The 23,062-nt window shown below is 41.7% G+C and overlaps 2 protein-coding genes across 10 annotated transcripts in view; one reads left to right on the top strand and one right to left on the bottom strand.

Annotated features, from left to right (window-relative positions):
- ANKRD42 (ankyrin repeat domain 42) lies at positions 1 to 21,712 on the top strand. Of its 5 annotated transcripts, XM_027657585.1 has the most exons (14): positions 799 to 1,547; positions 1,683 to 1,839; positions 2,880 to 3,043; positions 4,661 to 4,768; positions 5,089 to 5,208; positions 5,793 to 5,928; positions 9,511 to 9,711; positions 10,691 to 10,816; positions 12,373 to 12,478; positions 13,103 to 13,278; positions 13,689 to 13,815; positions 16,438 to 16,582; positions 19,013 to 19,145; positions 21,509 to 21,712. In XM_027657585.1, exons 2-13 carry the CDS (start codon positions 1,824 to 1,826, stop codon positions 19,106 to 19,108), a joined length of 1,521 nt encoding a protein of 506 aa, XP_027513386.1. In that variant the 5' UTR covers positions 799 to 1,547; positions 1,683 to 1,823; the 3' UTR covers positions 19,109 to 19,145; positions 21,509 to 21,712. The 5 variants fall into 5 exon arrangements, with proteins under 5 accessions (XP_027513226.1, XP_027513480.1, XP_027513386.1 ...); XM_027657425.1 differs by lacking the exons at positions 799 to 1,547; positions 21,509 to 21,712 and adding an exon at positions 1 to 129 and having other exon boundaries at positions 19,013 to 19,943; XM_027657342.1 differs by lacking the exon at positions 21,509 to 21,712 and having other exon boundaries at positions 19,013 to 19,943.
- The window catches only part of CCDC90B (coiled-coil domain containing 90B), an 11,010-nt gene continuing 8,014 nt past the window's right edge, over positions 20,067 to 23,062 (bottom strand). For all 5 annotated transcript variants that reach the window (XR_003530088.1, XM_027657810.1, XM_027658015.1 and 2 more), the window contains 2 exons: positions 22,573 to 22,687; positions 20,067 to 21,435 (listed from right to left, as the gene is read on the bottom strand). Coding sequence is in view for 4 of the 5 variants with exons in the window: in XM_027657810.1 (XP_027513611.1) it covers positions 21,380 to 21,435; positions 22,573 to 22,687 (171 nt within the window). In the remaining variant the exon portion in view is untranslated. The remainder of the gene's footprint in view (positions 21,436 to 22,572; positions 22,688 to 23,062) is intronic.

A 23,062-nucleotide genomic window follows, 5' to 3' on the forward strand; every position in this document is an offset into this window, starting at 1 on the left:
AGGGAAGGGCGAGCCGGGAGGAAGCTCACGCGGTGCCCATAGCAACGGGGAGGAGGAGGAGGAGGAGGAGGAGGGACTGGCTCCCGGCCCTCGGTGCTGCGAGGGGCTGCTGTGCCCCCGCTCCGGCCGGTGAGACTGATCCGCCCGCGCCTCCTCCTCCTCCTTCCCCCTTCCCTTTCCCGGGGGCGGCTCCCGAGTGTCTCGGGGTGGGACGGGCTCGTCCGCACCGCGCTCCTTCCGCTCGGGTTCCCCGGCGCTCCCCGGTCTGTGGCACGGGGCTCCGCCGAGACACACACACCCCCTATGGCAAGGATACTCCGATATCCGCCAGACGCACGGGGAGCGGCGCTAGCCGGCCGGGCTCGCCCGCCCTGCCCCCGGGCTTCGCCCCGGCGGACTGGGCTGGGCCGGGCCGGGCCGGGCTGGGCTGGGCTGGCGGCTCCCGCGGCCCTGGAGCTGCTGCCAAAGGCGAGCTGTGCGGGACTGCCTTTGTGTGTTACAGGAACGTCGCAACACCTAACAGTGCCTCTTCCTCCTGTTCTGAGCCATATTCTTCTTCCCTTAATCTCTTTAATTGAATTTTGGGCAGGTACTGATCTCAAAATCCTTAGTTAATTTTTTCCACAAAGTTTTCTCCTAGGACGTCCAGTGTTTGATACCTTTGATACCTTTTTTTTTTTGTTTTAATAGAAATTGCACTAAAATTATGGAGCCTGCCTTTCACTTTGAAAATCAGTATATTTTTTTTACAGAACTGATGTTAACAGCTGTTTATTGAACTTCAGACCCAGGGCTGCTGCCTTTGTCTTGTGTCAAGCAGCCATGCAGCCATCCACCCTGGGCATCTGTCTCCATGCAGTTGCAGGTCTCCAGAGGGGGAGGGGAGACAATATTTCTTCTGCTGGTGGGCCTTGTTGTTTGCTTTCTTCTGGACAAAAAACAAAAAAGGGAAAAAAAAATATCTTGAAGTTGCTGCGCTGTAACATTGTGTTAAACACATTAGTACTTTGCCAAGTAGTGCAATCGGCCAGAAATGCCTGTGATTTAAAGTTGTATAATTGGGCTGCAGTCTGTAACCCTCACTTGTTATAATGAGAAATTTCTCCCTTATGGGAAAATTATATCCTGGTGATAATGTTTCTTAAAAAACCCCCAAACCCACCAAACAACAAAAAACCCAAACCAAACAACTCAAAATACAAAACATTCTTAAATATTATTCAGAAACATGAACTAGATGACCTCCCAAAGCCCCTTCCAGCCCAACCTATTCTGTGTTTCTCTGCTGCTACTCTTTGTTCAAACAGTATTTTGCAGGATGGAGTCACAGTTTCTAAGTGAAGTAGTGATGCAACCTGGGGAGCAGGGGAGGTGGAAGTGGAGTTACACATGCTCACAAGATTGATGGTGTGTTACAGCGCACACAGGGTGCGTTCCTGTCAGCCTGGAGTTCTGAAACAGCTTCAACCATTCTTTCCTCTCTGTTACAAACCCAAATCTGCCTGAGCACTACTATCACACTACAGAGCACATGAAAATAGGCACTGGTAAACTGCACAGGCTGCTTTTAGTGCTTTTTTACATATATTACAAACATGTTCATGCAATATCACATTTATATTATTTAATATTTTTTGCCTCAAATTGTGTAACAGTCTACTTCTACCATTTCTTCTCCACAGGTGGAGAAGCTGAGACACTTAATAACTTAAGACCTACAGTTTTATGCTTGCTTGACTTGCAAAACAGTAGCCCACGTCTTTAGGACTTCTAACAGCGTGAAACCTAATCAAACACTCTTAGTACATTTTGATGCTGGAATAATGACTACTGTAGAAGGTGAATAGTAATTGGTTTACGTTCCTTTCATGCCTGGCTGTCTGAAGCTAGTCCCCTCAGCCATTAGATCTGCTTACATCTCATATTTCTATTTACAAGTTTTGTCAAGATATCAAGATGTTGCCAGGGGATTTGGATATGTAACTCCCATTGTTTCCAGTCATGAAGTTAATCAGTGGAAAAGCCTGAAGGGAGGACGTAGGTTATTTGATTCCATGGCCTGGTGACAGAATATTTTTTTTTACCCTACTGCTTCTACATTTAGAGTTTCATTCTGTGCCATTGAGGTCACTGAAAATGTTATTGACTTTGGTGGGAGCAAAATGTCAGGCTGCTGAAAAGTGAGCTGTGACAGAACAATGCTGTAATTCTATCAAGAGAGCAACACAGGATGACTAACATATTGTCTAAAGAACTGCCTTTAATTTTGACATCAGTTTATCCTGAAGATGATCTGTGTAGCTCAGTCAAGAGCAGTTACATGGTATGCTCACTTGGTGAAGGCTCTGGTGCCCTCCAGTGTGATATGCCATGCTGTGCTAAGTCCTTAGGCAGCTGGCAGCAGCATGTGGAGCACCTGGGAAGTGATGGCTGAGAGCTTGTTTGCCCAAGTGAGAAGCCTTCCTGGTGTTATATTTGTAAGTGTGATTAATGAAAGAGTTTGTGATGCCCACCCACAATTTAAGAAGAGAGACAGTTTTGGGGTGAACCTGCTCTGGCACTTGCTAACATGGAGTATCTCCACGTCCTGCTCTTCCTGTGCTTCTTGTCATCTTTCTGCTGGGTTTTACTCTTGGGCCCTTTACTGGGGCTGAAGGGCCATGCATATCTCAGGTTTTGGCATATTGTTTTGTTCCTGACAAACAGCAGTGACTTAGGAATTCCACTGATATGAATCTCAATCATATGTTACTCTGGACATTTTAGCTGTTTTGTGAAGCTATCACATGGATGTTTCTTTGATTCATCACTTATTATCTATCTCTTATATGTTGCTGATTTAAGCAACTGACTAATGCCCTTTTATTGTTTCTCACTAGTTGTCGAGAAGAAGCAAAATTATACTAGTGTGCATGAAGCAGTGAAAGCTGGTGATGTAGAACAGCTTGCATTGATGATTAAAAGTGGAGCTGGTGTTAACGAGGTGGATGTAGTCCACAAATTCACACCCTTGCACTGTGCTGCCCACTCTGGAAGTCTGGAGGTAAAACATTACATTATTGTTTAGTCACAGCCAGGTTTTTGTAAGTTCATATTTCCTTCTTTGGGAGAGGCTGAACACAACATTGCTATCTTGAGTCAAACTGAATCAATAATCTCTGGCTGCTTTTCTCATTAGGTATATTCGCCTAGAGCAGAAGTACAGCATTTTAGATTTTATTTTCTTTTCTTTTTTTTTTCTGAAGTCCCAGGCATTTCACCTAATCAACTTTGTCAGATTTTACTAAATCGTTGATTTTCTTACTCATCAAAATGTGCCTTATGGCCTCCCTTCCAGACTCATGACCTCCTTTTGTCCCTGTTGTGTTTTCCTCTTCTCTTGAGAGACCTGGAAAATCCTACAGAATGAGTAAAATGTTCTGAACGTGATTGAAACAGATAAAAAGTGACGTGAAAACATGTTCATTCTGTTTACCAATGTCCCATGCCTCGTTCTCTATAGAAGTAGTCTTAATACATTTTATTTTAATAAATCAAAATGTTGAATAATGATGAAGAAATCAGCAGGTGCTTGCATAAATGTTTTGAACTTCCAGAAAGGTTGAACTGCTGTATTCAACACAACACTGCTTTTCTTCTTGTAGCCTTCTTGTTCAGTCTTCATAGCAATCTAACCTTGAAGCAACAAGGCCATTCATGTCCTGAAGAAAAGCATGTAAAGTTCTTGCTAAACTCAAGAAATAATAAGTGCAGTGCTACTTCTTCCATGTGGAGAAACTGTCAAGAAAACGCTAATCATCATTTTGTTAGCCCCAAAACTGGATTGCTTATCCACCCTTTTCTACCTGTGTAAATTCTGTCATTTTTCATTTGACTCTTCTACTTTGCAATTGATATATTTGACTTTTTTCAATTATCTGTCATCTATTTGTTTCTAAGCTCCTTGGTAGAAATAGTGGAGGAACCAGAGCTGAAGTATGGCCTGAAACAAGATAATAAATTATAATAAAATATAATTATAATAAAATATATTTTATATATATATAATATATATTATAATAAAATATATAATAAAAAGTTTTAAGTGTCCCTCTAGCTGTCTCTGGATAGTCCATAAAGCTTTCCATTGCAAGCAATAGTATCTGCTGGAAGAAGTGAATAAAACAAAACTAGGCCATGGAAGAGTGAGAAGAGAGATGGGATTACATAGACCTAAGGAGCCTAATAAATTAAATGAGGTTTTGAATTTAGTTCATGGTATTTTGCCTACGAGCAATTTTAGCTGGAATTCATGTGAGGACGTTTGCATTGTTTTTTCCAATGCTTTTACCTCACACCATGTGAATATTCTCACAGATTACATTTTAAATCTGAAAGAGTAAAATTAAGAAGCCATACTGTATAATCAATGCTAGAGTCTGATTTAGTAGGTTATTTGCACATTTTGTACCCTTGGGTGAAACCTGGAAAGTATAACTTACCTGTAAGTTTCTAATGTCCAAATATCTGGCTAAGGCATGCTCTGGGATCTCATTTCCATAGTGAAGTATTCCAGTACTGTTTTGAAATGTAACATCGACAGATAAATTCTGGTTAAAATGTACCTCAGATACATGGTATGAACAGCTAAATAAAAGCCGCTTTGGTTTTGGTTGAGCAGTGCCTTCACTGGTTGCTCTGGCATGGAGCTGACACAACTCATGTGACTGTCAGAGGCTGGACAGCGGCTCACCTCGCGGCCATCCGAGGGCAGGATGCCTGCATGCAGGTACATGTAAATATTCACTCTCAAGCAAAAGTATGTAGGGCAGACCTTAATTTTGGACCAAGTCATTATGAAGATCAGTTGAGAAAGCTCCTAAGGGAATTATGAGTAGCTCATCTTGGTGTCTTGGCATCTGGGATGAAGTCACTCATTTTAAAACCAGTGCACTCATTTGCACTGTCTGTAGAAACAGATTATTTTGTGCACTGCCAGGACCTTGAGGTCAACCCAGAGTTATCCTGCTGATCATCGTAACCTGTTTGTCTAGGCAGTGTTTGCTTTTTTGGCTTGTGAAGTGAACTTCTGCTTTGCATTTCTTTTAGGCTTTATTAATAAATGGAGCAAACACAGAAGCTCAGGATGACCGTGGGTGCACGCCAGCACACTTGGCTGCAGCCCACGGGCAGTCCTACACCTTGCAGACCATACTGAGAAGTGGAGCGGTGAGACACTTCTACCTGCAGTGCCCTAGTGCAGAGACAGGGGGGTAGCTTTTCCCAAACAAAACTCTCCCTAGCTTAAACTGAGATTTAAGATTGTAGATTAATTACTGTTGGTGAATTTATTTTTAGGGTAAATTTCCATTTTTTAAATTGTAATATACATTTAGAAAAATGATTCAAAAATCTAGAGAGAATCAATAATGTAAGTAAATCACATTCCTCTGAGGATGTCATTAAATGAAGATCAGGTGCTGGGGTGGTGGTCATTTTTTGCAGTTATACAAATCTTCTATAGTAATGGAAACATAAACTTAAAAAAAAAAAGAAAAAAATCCAGTTACATATTTACAGAGTAATGACCAATGATACTAAAATGTGTCTAAAAATGCACCCTTTATAAGTGTATTAAGTAAAAGTGTGAGAAGTCTTGGAATGGGAATTGCATATATGGCATGACCTTTGAAAAACATTATTTGATTTGATTTAAATAATATAACACAATGAACAGCTGATTACTATATATAAAATTTCTCTTGTGTCTAAGATTCAGAAGTGAATGAATTAACCTGCTGCTTTCATTTTAGAATGTAAATGTTTCAGACAGGAATGACTGGAAACCTGTTCATTATGCTGCTTTTCATGGTCGTTTGGGGTGTTTGCAGCTTCTTGTTCGATGGGGAGCATGTATCGATGATGTGGATAACAATGGAAACCTTCCAGGTATATCAGGATAAATCCTAAGTTTTTAAGCCTTTGGTTTGCAGTTGTTGTGTTTTGTGATAATTGAGCAGTAATGCACAGCAGCAGCATTTGCTATTTGATTCCATGCAGTTAGCATAGATAGTCCATTTTTCTCATGATGGAAGGATTTATTAAATCCAAAGTATAGTTCTGTTGTTGACAGTATCCCATTCACCTCTTGCTGCTGCTGGCAAGGATCAGAGCTCATGGGTGCTGGAGTAGGGAGCAGGATGAGCCTGACTGAGAGCACTGTGTAGTGCAGCATCTCTTATGTGCATGATAGAGCAGGTGTGCCGGTGGAGGTCACAGGAGATGGGTGGGTGCAGCAGGAGGCAGTTTCAGCTGCTAAGTGCTAGTTTTTGAATTTGTGCCAGGCTTTAACGGCTGTGCCACTGTGATCAGGTTGTGGTGTATTCGTTCATCTTGATTTCTGGAATACTGATCTTTCTTTATTGTCTGTAGTATGTTCTCTTTTCATAATCATGAGCATATTCATTTTAGCACAAAAAAATGGGCAGTGTTTATTCCTTGCTCTTCATAGTTTCTCCAGTGTCCCACTGCCTACCATGCCACTGCCTCAATATCCTCTGTAAGCTGAATGGTATTGTTCCTGTCTTGGGTTCTCATTGCATCCTTTCCCTTTTAGCATTTTCCTTCTTATGGTTTGTCATATTATTTGTTGCAAAGACCATATTTTTTTTCACTGTAACTTGTATGGAGTTCTTGTTTTAAATCCCTTCTTAAAATCCTTTACCCTCTATTAAGAGCTACTTACGTAGGAAACGGAGAGCTATATTCTGTTTTGCAAACCTAGGTCTCCTTAGAAGATATGAGGCTCCTGCATCTCAGCAGGAGATCTGGTGCATTAGCAGGAAGGAGTCATGATGTTAGGCACCCTGGTGGCAGTGTAGAAGGCAGCTTTATTTGCATTTGGGAACAGTTCTCCTATAACAGACTTCTGTGGAGATATAGCAGATGCCAGCCCAGTTCTGCTTCAATGCTCTGTATATACTGGTTAGTAGAGAATTGGTTATGTTGTACTTTGACATCCTACAGAAGCTTCATCTTCCAGCCTTTGTTATGTTTCATTTGATCATATTGTCATCCAAAGGAAAGAAAAAGCTTTGGAACATGGCTCCTAAAAGATTAGTAGAAGTGATACACTGTACAGACCAGCTTTGCCTCAGCTTGTGTAACAGCAAAGTGAACTTAGATTATCTTTGCACGCTTCAGCTTCAAGATTAGCTGAACAGTGCTATAATTTTTCCTAAGAGAATACTGAAAGAAATTTTCTGAGGTTACAGTGCTAGACATCTAAAACTTAAAAACTGGCTGCACTTTTTGCATGTGTGTGTTACAGCAGAGGGTCTTATTGCCTTTGCTAATTTGCATGCTAATTTTTTGGAAGAAAAAAATCTTATGGCTCATTCATTGTACAGAATGGGCTGTGATTATTAACTCAACATTTCGTTTTCTCTCTGTATTAATTTTTGGGCCACATCCATATTTCTTTTATTGCTCACTAGTCAAACCTATTATAAATATTTTTCGCACTCTTTTTTCACTTGTGGCTTTGAGAAGTATGAGTAACGTTAGCCTGACTTAATGAAAGGCAAGATAAAACACAGAGAAGTTGTGATACCAACACCGACTAACCACTGCCTATTTGTGATGCCTGAGACAAGGTTTTTCAAAGTTCTTGGCACTAAGCTGCATGTTTTGATGTTACTGTGTTAACATCACACTACCCTTTGACTTTAGTCTCAGCTGCAGATGCTCAGCATGACTGAGGATGGGATGGCACAGTTACATGTTGGGTACTGGCTACTAAGACACACGCAGGTTAAGCCATCTATGAAAAGTTCTTTTATGTGTATTCCACAGCATTCCACTGAAACTGTGCAAAAAAACTTGAACAGAGCACAACACTTTAATATATTTTCCCCTTGCCTGTAGAGAAGCAAGATTCAGGATGGGAACAGTTCCAGGCATGGAGAAAAGCATACAGCAATCGACAGGACTTTCATATGGACTTTACTGTTATTATGTGGTTTCATTGTATCCATACTACACAGTGCACAACTGCACATGCCCAGGCTTCCTCCTCCCCCTTTTGCCTGTACCCTATTGTGATTTGCTCCCCTGCTCGTCTGTCTGATAGCCCACCCTTTGTTCTGCCCCTTCCCCTGGCGGGAGGTTTTAAGAATCAGACAGACGCCTGAATAAACAAGTCTGCTTGCACCAGTCCTCGTGTCCTGTCCCCTCATCCCTATCGGACCGCGACACTTGCCATCTTTGCAGAAAATGTTGAACTTTTTTGATTGCTTTCTGCACAGGACAAACATTGATAAATAAGTTTAATTCCAAGAGGTGAAGTTTTATCCTGGAGATTTTAGGTATCTGAAAATGGATTCATAAGGGTTGAGTCAGTTTTTCAGTAGCTGACTATTAATCAGTACTTACCTTTAGCATGGTACCTCTTCTTTTCCCTTCTCCCTGAGTAACTCACTCACTGAATAAAATTCAGACAATGGGAAAAATGGCTCTGATTTCAATGAAGCTCAGATTTTGAGCAATCATCTGTACCAAAGTATTGTCATCTTGCTGTAAAAACAATATCCATCACCTTTTAGAGCAATTACGCTCTGGGAAGCTGTGAATGGTTTGCTATAGAGAATTGTGTGTGCCCCAAATGAAGTGACATGGTTTTTCTAGATCCTGGGTACATTGTTTATTGACTATGAAGATAGTGGGATTCTTACCTGGAGACAAACTAATCCTTTGGCCTCTAGAACATCAGCCAGCTTTTACAGAGCATTGTCGTGGAGAACACATAATAAGCATTATTTGGCAACTTCTTCCCATTAATGGGACTAGAGAATAATTACTCATTTCAAAATAATCAACTTGTGTTTGGTACATCTTACTTTCTTATAGGCCCAGCACTCTAGTAGTAATAAATAACTAAACCTCTTCATAGCCTGAAGGTCAGGTGAGGAATGTACCTTTGAATACTTTACCCAAAAAAGTGCTTGTCAGTGTCCTCCCTTTGTAGTTGGGGTGACTGAGGGTGTGATGCAACTTGTTTGTGGTGGCACAGTAGAGGTGGGCCTAAAGCAGAAATGGCCTTAACACCTCATCAAGGACACTGCTTGCTGTTGCTCCGTTATGGGTATCCCCAGGACAGCGAGGTCAGACAGCTGCTGAAGACTGAGATTTGTGTTCATGGGGAAGATGAGACCCCAGCAGTGCACTCTCTTAGCTAGTGCCCAGTGGTCTGATGGGAGTGTTGTTTTGTTTCCTACAGTCAGCTCTGTCAGGGAATCTCCTTTGCAGATCCTATCCTTGACACCTTTCTTCTACCTCCTTTGCATAGAGCTCATCTCTGTCCTGGATTGGCGCTGAACATGCCCAATTGAACCGAGGCTGCTCTTACTTGTGCAGTGCTGGATGGCTCAAGTGCTGGTGGATGATCCAGATCTAACCAGTGGTGAGAGCACTGCTTTCTCCATGGGCAGCAGGGCTCTGCTCTAATACACTTTGTTTCACCTTGTGCTGTAGCCCACCTGGCAGCAGTGGAAGGACACTTGCATTGCTTTAAGTTCTTGGTTGGGAAAATGGCCAGTGTCACACACACGCTGAAAGCCAGGAATGACCAAGGAGAGACTCCAAGGGACTTGGCTGAACAGTTCTTTAAAGATAATATTCTGCAATATATTGATGGTATGGAAAAAGAGGAGGAGCATCCAGAGGCACAGGAAGGTGAGTACGGATAAAGATACAGTTAAAATAGGCATTATAAATAATTCCGTAGAAATGCTTGATTCTGAAAACTTGTGTGAGTAGATGTATAACATTTTAATTATCAGTATAAGGAAGAACTTCTTTTTAATGCTTGCTACATTTACTGGTAGCTAAAGGTTGGGATACTCATTATGATTTTATAAATGTCTTAGGTTTATCTGTGATCATGCCATCACCTGCATATGTTGCACTATGAATACCAAGTTGCCTATGTTCTTTTTAGACTCCAGCAAAGATCCAGAAAAACTGTATAATTTTCATTAGTTTGCAGATCTGTCTGCACAGAATCTCTTACTTGCATTGAATAGCAACCTAGCCTGAAAGTGTCCCACTGAAATGAAGGTTATTTGCTAACTAGCAATTCTATGGTAGTCAGAACAGCCAAAGGATGTAAATGTGGCAAGGTCTGTAAGGAGAACCCTCAGCAGAACACGTATATGACAACTGCACCTTCACCTCTCTACTTCTGGGAACCTACTGTCCTTATCTGCTAGTCTTTTTTCATTATGCATAAAAGTATATTGTCTGCAGTCCCTCTCTATAAAAGATAACTAGAAAAATCAAATTGTCTGTATGAGTATGAGAAGTAAAATAGTTTATATATTTGGAATTCAAAACAGGCAAATTACTCCAGTTACCACCAGTAGTACAATCTCAATTGTAAAACAAAGCTATACTTGTTACTTCAGGTCTATGAAATTAATTTCTTAACTGTGTGAGATGCCTGTAGTCATAAACAAGACATGTTTAGTCAAGTCTGTGGTGAACACTGCTAGTTACACAGCTGCATTTTGCCAATTAAGGTGCACTAGCCTCCTTAAATACAAAGCATCCATACATAAGTTGCTATGAGAGAGGCCAGCTGTGAGAGACAAATACCAACACGTTTAGTAGAATTACTGGCATCTGTTTGGAAACATGTGCATTTCATTTTCAGTTTTAGCTTTCCCAGCTCATGACGCTGCTTTCAAAGGGGACTTGTTAGTGCTTAGAAGATTAGTGAGAAGTGGAGTAATCAATATCAATGAGCGGGATGATAAGGGATACACTCTCATGCACAAAGGTCAGTAATTACGATCTGTGTTTCATCTTGTTACTGTTTGTTGCTGACATGTTTACTTTGTTTTTCAAGTGGCTGCTCATCAGATAAACTTCATGAAAAACAGCATCTCATTTGTGAGGGCTCAGAAATGCAACCCCAAAACCCATATTTTGTGATGTATTTGTGTGTAGGTGTCACTTTAAAGACAAAATCACCAAGCTGATGTCAAGAAAAAAGAGTTTATAATAGAGAGGTATCAACATCTAAAAGGAAAACTAAATAGTGGGGTTGTTTGTTCAGCTTTTTTCTTTTTTAATCAGGCAAAATGTGGGGTTTAGAAACGTCTGTCTGATCAGGTATAAGAATGGTCTGTATTGTGGCCTGGGTCTTTATTTACTGAACATAGCAGTACTGGGGGGATGTTTTCTAAAAATCGCAACAAAATGGGGATGTTTTATAAAAATCACAACAAAGTCATTTGGTAGGGTGCTGCAAAGGAAGGTAAATTTCGGGTATCTAACACCTTGACATGTAGTGGAGTGCTAGCACTACAGAAAAAATAGTCCTCTTGTGTTTGGGGTTTCATAGTAATGTCTGAAAGAGAAAAATGGGAGAGGAAAGAAACAGGGAGGCATTTTTGTATTATGCTTTTACCGCTATTTCCCACATTTGTTTTTGACTAGATACAATGATAGAATTTTAAAAAACATAATTGAAGTTCTCATTAAAAAAGATATGTAGTGATTTTAAAATGTTTTCTACGTTTTTTCCCACTTTCTTTTCTTGGAATGGTGCTAACCTACAATTGTTTCATCCCCAGCCTTTACATCCTGATATTGTAATTTCATTTCCCTATCTCAGTAAGAAAACAAATATAACAAATATCCAAAAGGGAGTGCTGTCAAGAAATGAATTTACTCTTCCTTGAGAAAAATAGTGTACAGTTTCAACTAGACTTGCCAAAAATCATCTTCCATATATAAGACATCGTTCCTGGCACCACCTGGTATGAGCAGTGGCCATGCCAGATCATATGACTGGGCTTGTGTGAGGCTGCTGCTGAGAAGTGTTGCCTTGAGTGTCTGCCCTAAGAAATGATGCACCTATAGCTCCAGCACAAAGCCCTGCTTCTCCATGAGGCAGCTTTGCACACCACAGATTGGGGCAACCAGCTGTGTCTGGTACATGGGAGCCTAAAGCCAGGGAGAGGTGACAGCACTTTGCTGCCAACTAGGATACACAGGCCTTACTGCAAGAGAGTGTGAGGCAGCGATGATTTGTGTGTCTTATGCTCAGCACATGGAACTGGACAAGTTTAATTTAACTTGTGTCCAGGAAGAGCTGCCAGTACATTTCTGGAACTAGAAAGAGTCACCAAACCACGCTTCCCCAAAACTTTGTGTACCCATGTGATTTGAGCATCTTGACACATAGGCTTCTCTTGAAATAGTATCTCCCCTGTGGTGTCTTAGAGAACCCAACCTCTGGCATGTCAAAGAATGACAAGAGGAGGACATTTTAGGTTTGAAACCCTTCAGTTGTATATAACTGACTTGTGTGCACTTTCCTTCCTTTAGCTGCTGAACAGGGGCATATCCATTGCTTACAGTGGTTGATTGAAATGGGAGCTGACTGTGACATTACAAATGATGCTGGAGAGACTCCCAAGGATGTAGCCAAGAGGTAGCAGTACATATCCTGTAGCTCTGACATTTATTTACTTACTATTTGTATATCAATATCATGTCAGCTTTGTTGGAATTAATCCTGATTTTCAGTGATGGAGAAAGAACAGATCAGGCCCATGAATTCCAGCTCTGAGTGATAAGCAAAGCTGTATTGTAGCTATGAAAGGTTTTACTTTTTCCTTATTTTATTTTAATTTTCTTTTCAGCAAGGTCAGACAAAAAAAGGAAAACCAGTTGATCTGAAAAAGGAGAGTTGTGAGCCAGTCTGGTCACAGTTTGCCGTACAAAGTAATTGAGAAGTAGTGGAGGCCAGCTGATTCTTGCATTAATAAAAATAATGCAGTTTCTGATGAGATTCAATTAAGAAATCCTGCAAAGGAAAAAGATACCTCTAATGTAGGAGTCATTGCCATAAGATTCCATTGAGGCAGAGCTCACACTATAAGAATATTACAAAAAGCAGATAGATGGCTGCTCCTAGTGTGTGTACCAGTGCTTCCTTTAATCCTGAAACCCCTCTGATAAATGGGAACATGGACATTTTCAGAGAGTTTCTATCACATGTGTTTTTCCAGATGATGGGCATATTTCAGTGTTGGTTTAACTGTTCTCTGTGCAGATGTGCCCATCTGGCAGCTGTGGAACTTTTGATACCAAGAACTGGAGACAGTAACTCTGGTGATGAAGAACTAGATGCAAACAACATAAAGTTTTTTGAAAGACATGGTGTGGAAGGGAGTACAGATAGCAAAGAAGATTTAACCCTGGATAAAGCAGAGAAAAGGAATGCACGGAGTAAGCACTGTATTCCCATCATTCCTTGTTTGAAAAGCTTGATATAAAGACATTATAGTCATAGTTGCACAGTTCCTGCTAACTGCTGGGACCTTTCTGTTGTAAGATGTGATAGTTGACAGGATATCTGTACCACTGAGCATTCAAACAAATTGTGGAAAATTAGAAAGCATAGCGGGGGGCAATCAGAACATAATTGTTACACCATTTTAATCCATGTTGGTGAAACTATATTGGATTGCTACTTGGTTTTGAGATCTCTTTGCAGTGTGGGTGTCAGCTGTAGCTCAGTATTTGCTGAGCAGTGTGATTTCTGCTCTGTGTTTGTGAGACTGTTTTCCAGACTATTGGATTCCATCATGACTGCCTTGTCCATGCATTTTACCTACCTGGAGAACTCTGTCTTACAGTAAGGGCCTATCACAAGATTCAAGAACTTCAGCAACTTCTAGAAATTGCCTACAGCAACTACAGACAGCTGGGAGGGATAACTGAAGAGGAGAGGAAGATGAAAAGAGAAGAAAAGAAAGCTGAGAAGTAAGGTCATTTTGCCCTCCTAATGTTTAACTTCGTGGGGCCCATTTTAAAGCCTTTTTTAAGGCTGACATACACTCAAATTTGCTTTACCCAGTCTGTCTTTTCCAGTTGCCAACTTTAACCAGGTCAAAAAGAAATGGACTGCAGCAATTTGTCTGACCATTTCTAAACTTCTACCACCAGCTCAACAGAAGTGCTTGATAGGTCTGCACTTCTTGGGCAAGATCATCTATTTGGCCTTCAGGTTTTCCTGCAGTGTATGTGCAGTAGGTCTGATAAGTCCTGGCTGTTTTATTTCCACTGAGGATGCCAAAGATGTGTATGCACTTTAATAAACCTGAAAAAAGGCATTAGTCTTAGCATGGCTTGCATGGAAGTGCATATACAGCAGAGGTTATTCAGTGACCTGTTACATTTCTGTGTCAACGGTAATATATTTCTATGCTCAGGAAAGCATTAGCTTGTATCCAGACCACAGAAAAAAACCCAGACTATGAGCAAACCTGCCCTTGCCCATGAAGCACTATTCATAATGTCTGTCTAATTCTCAATGTCTCCTTTAAATCAAAGGGTTCTGTTAGGCTGGTCAGGTGATTTGATGGACAGACTGTCTACATTTCAAAGAAAAGTCCTACTGTCTGTCAGAGATTTAGAGCTTGAACAATAGTGCAACATCCAAAGACAGGCCTGTCTCCACCACTACCTGTCAAAGGTTTGGCTACTCACAGATCTCAGTCTCTGTAGATAACCACCTCCGTAATGTGTTTGGACCACCCCAAATCACTGTCTGGTTATTGAGAGGAGACTTGTCCAGAGGGCTTGTATGCCGTCACGAAGGCAGCAGACTTACCAGTCTGTGTAGATCTGGAGCAGGTAATAGGTGTCACAGATTGCCATTAAGTAGTTTGTTTTACAGCCATATCTGAGCCAAGAAACTGAGGACAGGATTTCTTTTGGTTCCAGGTCACCCTTTGACTCAGCCCAGGCTGAAAGTCCATCTTTGTTAACTTGACATGTCTGCTATAGCTAACATATACCTGCATCTGAGTTAGTGACTCCTTTTTAGACTTCTTGGAGAGATGTAGGACTTTCAGGGCATAATTAGACATGTAATTCAGGTGTGATTCATCACTTTTAGGAGTGTCTCTCCTGGCTTCAAAGGAGGAGAGTGACTAGCTGAGGTGTTGATACCTATGTTGGAGAAATCTGTTTTTAATGATGGAAAAGTCACTGTTGACTAAAGGCATACATTAGCGTTCATTTTGGATAGGACAGTGCCTATTAGAGGGCTCTGATGAGGCTCTATAAGGGTCATTGCTTTCTGGGGCATGGATGGCTAAACTAGAAAAACTGTGAGGCTCTGAAGAGTCTTTCTCACCTGTGGAGGCTGGAAAGCATACCTAGCCCCAAACTATCCTTTTCAAATGAAAATAGTACTTCTTAGCATACCTACCTACCCTTCTCAGGGTACCTATCTGTGGGTAAACACCAAGATGCTTGCAACATAGGCCAGAAAACCTACTACTTAAAATATTTAATGACAACACCATTTTGCTTGATTAAAAGCAGGAGTTGCTACTTGGGAAGGCCACTGTAACAGATTTTGAAGATTTCTGCTCTGGTCCATGTTTTCTGGATGTAAGAGGCCTTCTGTGAACCACTGCACAGTGCTTTAACCAGGCTGCATTGCATGGAAAAAATTGCCACCATGTGTGTGCCACAGAGTTTTTGAGCTGTGCCTCTTTAATTTGAAGTGTGCAAGAAGTTGTCTGTCCTCTGAACACTGGGCACAGGCCACTCTTGCAGTGTCTTTAAGGCTGGTTTGGGCCCATGAGTCAAGAATTCTTCTCTCCAGGAAATGCCTTAGCTCTTGATGAGAGCTTTTTTTACCATGCTGTTTGAATCCACAGGACAGATGTCTCCCTTGTCCTTTTACTGATCTTCCATCTTTGTAGTTGTGCTAATTCATCCTGATTTAGAAAAGAGCCAGCTCAATTCCAGATGACTCAGTTGCTGAGGTCAATTGCTGTTAGAATATATGTGAATCATGTCTCAGCTAAACAGTTTGCGGAATCTCAAGTAATTAGGAGCTGTTGTGGATGTGACCAGTGAGATCTTGTGCAATTGTGTATAAACCAGTGCATCAGTTTCCCTTGAGTAAGGGTCATGCAAGTTGTTGTTTGAGTGTTCCTCATTCGTGCCTAAGCCAATCAGTAGGAAGGATGTAGCAGCACCAGAGGTAAACGAAAAAGCTGCCCCTGACCCTTCCAGAATCCCAGCCTTGTGCTTTTTCTCTATTTCGTAATAACTTAGCTGCTCCTTGGGCACTTCCTCTCCCACAGCTGGAGATGGACCCGGTCACAGGCTGCACGAGCCCCAGGCTCGGTGTGTGGGCAGACGTCTCCATCTCGTGGTCAAATTGCGCTGAGCACGGCTGGCAGCGGAGCTGTTTATAGAGTTGTTACAAAGGGTCTGGAGCCAGGAGCACAGCTGGTGTGAAGAGTACTGCACTGCTTTCTGCGTGACTAACCTGCTCCCTGGCAAAGGCACAGTACCACGTGGAGTAGCCAGGGCAGGTTTGGATGTAGTTCATGCTCTGCTTGTCTCCTTTGCTTTTGACAGGGCTGTGAGGGAGCTGGAGGCCCAGCTGGAGTATGAGCGAGTCAGGCGGGAGAAGCTGGAGAGCCAGCTGGATGACTACCGTGCTGAGATAAGCCACCTTAGGGAGAGCCTGGAGAAAACCTGCATCCCCCCTGCTGTCCCCATGGTGAGTGCCACACTCCCCCAGTGTGTGGGACAGAAGCTGTAGCTTGTGCATGTTTTTCCTTCTAAGATTCCCAGGCATGGTGCTAGGAAATACTAGAGAAAAATGCGCTAGCAGCTTTTAGCTTAGGACGTGGAAGTGAGCAGGAGCCTTTGTCTGTCCTAACAGTATCTCTGCTGTGAAAGGATATCAGTTTCTCTTTGTACTCTGGCAGAGAAGCATCAATAATATTCTGCATGATAGTAAAAGGAGTGTACTGATCCCTGAGTACTTCCACATGCATATACAGTGACTGGCAGTTCCTCTTGGCTGGTCCTGGTACCTGAGACTGGCCTGCTGCCTCAGGAGAGGTGTCATGACCTAAAGGGTTACCCAGCCTGTGAGTTGAGAGATCATAACCATGGATCCCCAAAGGGGGACAAAGAAAATAACGGTCTCATTTCAAAGATGATCTGTGTCACAGAGTCTGGAATCAGCCAGGCATCCTGAGTGAGAGTCCAGGATCTCATAGAAAGTTTGTGCAGAGAATTCAGTCTGTTTAGGAAAGGAAAAGTATGTGCAGCACGGGAAGTTCTCAGACAGAGAGGTTCCATTTTGAATTGAATATTAGGGCCTTTTTATATCATAGAGATGTAAGAGGGAAGAGGACACCACCACTGTAAGCCGCCAACAGATGCTGATGTTTCCATTTCTAATTTTTTACTTTTCACCTGCATAGCTTGTATAGCCAGTAGATGATGAGTTTTCTGTTATTTCAGACCATTTTTTATTTCCCAGAGTATTTTCCACCTTTTCAGTCAATTGCTCCTACAGTCTCTTGTTTTTGCACTTATTGGTGGTATTTGGTACGGCTCTGAATTCTAGGTACCGCAGCTGTACTTCAAAGAGGCCAGCTGCACTTTTCAAGGATGCTTCTGGTTCTCAGCCTCACAATTCCCTAGCTGGCAGTTATTTTCTTTGTCAGCATTTTTCAGCTGCTGTTTTTTTCCTAGTAATTTTCCCCTTCTAACCAGGTCAGCTTTTTGGCTGCTCACATTAGGTGTCAACCTGCTGTGTCAGCCCCCACCCCCTGGCTGGCAGGTTTTGTAGCAATTGCAGTTTATACTTTAGGATATTTCTTTTGCTTCAAAACTCCTTCAAAACAGGTTTGCTTTTCTCTCTTTTACACCAGACTGGGAAGTGAGTTGATGGAGGACTGTAGTACAGGACTTTATTGATGTGTGCAGTGGCTGATTGCAGAGAGTGTTCTTGTATGCCATCTGCTATCATCCCAATTATCCAGCCCTCTCACAGCAAAGAATATACACACAGATATGAATTATTGGTTGGCTTAGCAGGCAAAGACAGAAAAACTGTAGCTTTTCAAAAAATGAAATCTTGAGGATAGATCAGAAGTTCACATGCTAATTTTTGGGGACAGGTGGGCTGGCATTTCAGACCTTTTGCTGCCCAATATAACTCTCAAAAATTGATGCGACAATCAAAATCCCGTTTGTCAGGTTTTTATCATCCAGTCAAGTTGTCAGCCTTGGATGAAGCACCTAAATTCCTTCCCCTATGGGTGTGGGGACTGGTGTGCAGTAACACTGTTGGTTCTTAGGAAAAGATGCTGGTGGAAAAGGCACGTGGCAGGGCTGTTCTTGGAGCTCCGCTTAACTTCCCTGGCCATTGCACTGCCTTGTCTATGTAACTGTTTGTATGGCTCTGCTATATCCAGGATAAAAGTCAGGCAAGGACTCAACACTGGCAACATGGGCAACTCAGATTTAAGTCCTTCGTCTGCCTAGAGGAGTGAAGAATACCCATCCTGGAGGAATGTTCTAAGCAGCCCAACATCTGCTCTTGTGAGATGGAGCCATATTCATTCCCCTGTGGGCAGCTGTGCAGTGTAACCACTGTATTTCAATATTCACTAGTCCAGACGGACTGAGTCAGAGAAAACAGCTTTTTAAGCAGATTATTAGGGTTCACGAAAAAGGACAGGAATTTTCATCCCAAGAATTTTAGTCCTTCTGTTGTCATCATCTGACCCCGGGCTAACAACAGCTTGCTTTAAGACAGGATTCATCATACTTCCCTGGCAGGTTTAAAAATGTAGAACAACTATGGCACAGGGTGCCCCATTCCTAGGGTGGAAGAGTGGCTGTAGTTGTTTTTATCCACAACAGTCTGAAAAAGTCTAGCTGAGCTTTGGATTTACTGGCTGGGACTGGAGACAACTACCAAGGTAGGTTTATTTTCAAGAACTGCTCTGAGTGACTGCTACAGCCAAGGGGCCTTCCACTTACACTGCTGTGCTGCCATCCCATGCCCTGGGACTATGCTCTGCCCCCAGCTTCAGTTTGAACACAGTGTTCTGTGGTTACTCACAGCCATAGATTTTAAATCCTTCCAGTGATTGCTGTTTAATGGCCGAAATATCCTTTGTTTCAGGAAGCTGAGACAATTGCCAAGTCTTGCAAAGACAAAAAGAAAATAAAGAAGCAGCCAGCCTGCAGCCCAGGAGGAGTGTTTGTGAGGCTACGCTGAGGAACAACCCTCCGAGGAGGGGCAGGAGACTGCAAAGGTAGAAAGGCAATATTCCAGACAATGCAAAGTTTGCATGGCCCAGCTGCACAGATGAGTTGTGGTCCTCTGCCTTTCAATGAACTATGGTTTTAGTTCTCCAGTTCTCTGGTGCAGCAGCAGAAAATGTAGTTTAGCAACAGCTTTGCAAATTATAAATTGAAATTTCAAGAGTTAACAGCAGCAATGTCATAGGCCCTCATAGTTTGGAGAGAAGTACCTCTGTCTCCTGGTCTATTTTGTACTGTGACCTTAGAAAGGAAAAAGTGCACAAAAGAATATTCAGATAGGACCTTCAGTGTGGAAGCAGAATACAGTCTCTGGGAGAATTACTTCTCAGCTGCAGACAGGTATCAGGCACCTTGATTTTCAAGTCATTCCTAAAGAAGCCAGGAAGTGACTCCTTTGTGAGGTGCCAGATGAACTGCAGCAGCAGGCCTCCAGCTCAGGGCTGAAGAGTTTACTAGGTTATGGGACATGTTGTGGTTAGAAATGGCAACCCTGACCTCTCTTGCATACCTAGAAAACATTTAATTACTACCCCTATAAAATTTTTTCTCTCATCTGTGTGCTATTGTGAAGTTATTTTCCCTTTGGAAGCCTCATTTTGAGATTATTTTTTTTTGTGCTCAAGTCCCGATATGTCCTCTCCTTAAGTACCAAAGAAAACAAATCTCTGAGAATTTCAGAGGTACTGGAAAATAAAAATCAATGTTCTTCTGTGCACACTGAAGGAGAGGCACACTGACTAACAAGCATAAGCCTTGTATCAGAGCTAAAGAGTAGAAATCCAGTCTCAAGAGCTCACTTCAGGCTGTGTGAGATGATGATGGTGAGAAGCTGCAATAGATAAGCTCTTTCCTACCTCACCACTGGTGCTAAATGTTAATGTAGGAACACTCAGATAGTCAGATGGCAAATATAAGAAATTAATTTTATTTTCTTGAATGAAGATAATAAATAATTTAATGCATAGAATAAAAGAATTAGCAGAATACCAGCAAGTTCAACTGTAAACAGAATAAAACCTCAATAAAAAAAATTGCCACTACTCACTACTACATAGCCCTTGGCCCATAAAGGGCCCATTCTTATTTCGAAGTTAATCCAGAAGGACTTCTTTAAAAATTATTATTTTACTACAAGAATCAAACCAAGCGTATGGATTTGTACTTGAGATGTGACTGCTTCAGTTTTGAAGGCATCCACCTGCTATGTTGCATCTCTGCAACAAAAGTTTTCAAGTCCTTGCAAAAGGTAGATGGGTTAGGAAAGTCAGTGTGTCAGGATTGCAGAACAATCCTGAGGAGTGTGGAGATGGGAGGAGGATCATCACCACCACCACAACCACCACACTGGCACCACTGAGATGCTGAGTATTTCCATGTTACTATGCCCAGAAAATATGTCTGGGTTCATTAGAAATACTCTGCACTACCTGAAAGGGGGAAATTAAGAGTACTTATCTGCCCCAGGGCTGTACATGGTTGCTCAGAGTAGTGGCATTTCCCCTTGGAAAGACAAAGACAGAGACGTTCCCCCATTCTGCTGACTTCTGGGGTTATGGACATTCAAAGAGATACTAAAGAAAATAAATCTAAGGAGACATTTTAGTTGTACATAAGATTTTAACTTTATGTAAACTAGTTTTCAAGAAAAAGGGGTTCTTTAATAAAGGCCTTGGAGTGCATTTTTATGTATGTAGATAAAAACCCCAAAGGGCCAGGGTTCAATCCATCAGAAAAGTGAGGAACAGACTGAAGACAAAAATCCAGAACCTATGTTTAAGATTAATATACTTGGATCAGAGTAGATATATTGTAATCTGGTATTAGTATCCCCATACTGGGAACACTAATTTGAGAATTGTATTTGCATTTCAAGGTCCTACAAAATGTTTAAGATTTCCATTTTAAGAGGAGCTGAGAGTGAGAATGTTGGAAAACCAAATTTAATTATAAAAAATATTAGGAAACACTTTGTGGTATAGAATAAGAAATACTTTGAAATTAATACATTACTGAACAAGAGACAACAAAATTACTATTTGGCTACTTCCCCCCAATTATTTTGATCTTTAGTGTTACATATTCAGAAAACATTTTTCTTATACAGTAAGAATATCAAATCAAAAAGGTACCAAGGTTATCTACAGTGCAAACATGATCATCAAACTACTGTTGGCCTGGGTGGCCTTTTCTCTGTCTGTATTAGATGCAGTCATTCCATTCAGATCTACTTCCAGAACCTGTAAAATCCCAGTGCTATTGCCAGGCAAGTGAACACTGAAGCTGTTAAAGAAAACAAACCCAAAGAAAGGAAATAATTAGCTGAATGCTGAAGTGTATCACTTTATACATACAGGAAATTAGCTGCAAACAGATGGAAGAAAATGGTAACAACACTAGAGCAGAGCCTCTTACACTTCATGAATTGCTGCAGGCGTGACAGAGCAATTTGAGAAGACAGTGGCTTGCCTTAGATGTCATACCCTGCACAGCAGCACTGTGGTGGTGACATGGGGGCCGAATTCAGCAGCCTAAGGAAGCATGTTTTCAGGGACACATCCAAACAGCTACACTGGATACTCAGTGCACCACAGGCTACAGGAACTTTTACTATTGGAAGCTGTATTACAGGGGATGCTGTACCAGGTCTTGCATTAGATGTGGTTATAATGATTTGCCACTGAACCAAAGACACTGAACTGACGATACAGGTATCTGACACAACACTGGGATATCCCGGCAGCACCCCTGACAAGTTGTCTTTCAGATTTGTTATGCTGCTGTTTCAGTTAGTGTTAGAATAAAGCTAATTACATTTCCCTTTGAATTTATTCTCGCTTCCAAATATACTGCATTACTCTCTTTTTATCCAGCTCCAACACAATAAAAACTTCACTGGTTTTTTGTATATATTGAGAAGACAATCTCAAATCAGACTGAGATTTGTTCTGCTTGGCAGGGGAAAGTACAAGTGCTGTCACACTGAACTGTATGTCTGTGGAGACTGAATGGGAAGCAGAACTGGTCACTCAGACCAGTCCCGAATGACAGCAAACTTTCAGGGTAACCCAAATGACCTCAGGAGAACTTCTGTAGCAACTCTGCCATGTCAGTGACTGCTGCAGCAAGCAGAGGTACTGTCAGATGGATAAGGTATTTAAACTTTTTTTTATTATTATTTTTTTTAGATCACATCCGTATTCCTCCTAATCCCAGTTCTAGGCCCAATCCTAGTCCTAGTGTGGCATGCTCCCACCTCTTCCGAGTTCTATGTCACACTTTATCCAGTTGGGGGGAAATCTCCCCCTGCAATCCCAGCTGTCTGCTCCTACTACTGACTTCTTTCAGCATATACTCCTGAATAAAATGTTTTACATCCAAGATACAGTGCCAGCACTCACCTCCTTGCCTATCACGTACCTGCCAGATAACGTATCGTATCAAGTTTATTCGATTCCATGAGTGTTTTTAAGGAAGCTATTTCAGTGTCAATTTTATTACTGATTTCTGAGATAACGCTGTTGGTACTTGAATCCTGAAACATTAAAAGATAGCATATAATGACAATGGTGTTTAACCCTTTCAGCTTTGCAAAGCTGCACTAAAATACTATGCTACTAGCAACAAGAAATTAATTTCCAGCCTATCACTGAAGTAAAACATTACTAACTGCTAAGAGACCTTAGAAGACACAGAACATCATTTAATACAATCCAGGAAGAATACTGAAGTGACAGAGAGAAAACTCTGATGATCACAGAATGATTTGGGTTGGAAGGGGCCTTAAAGACCATCTAGTTCCAACTCCCCTGCCATGGGCAGGGACACTTTCCACTGGACCAGGTTGCTCAGAGCCCCATCCAGCCTGGCCTTGAATGCCTCCAGGGATGGGGAGTCCAGAACCTCTCTG

Source organism: Corapipo altera, unplaced genomic scaffold, assembly GCF_003945725.1.
Source record: "Corapipo altera isolate COAL_440 unplaced genomic scaffold, ASM394572v1 0, whole genome shotgun sequence".
Classification (NCBI taxonomy): Eukaryota; Metazoa; Chordata; class Aves; order Passeriformes; family Pipridae; genus Corapipo; species Corapipo altera.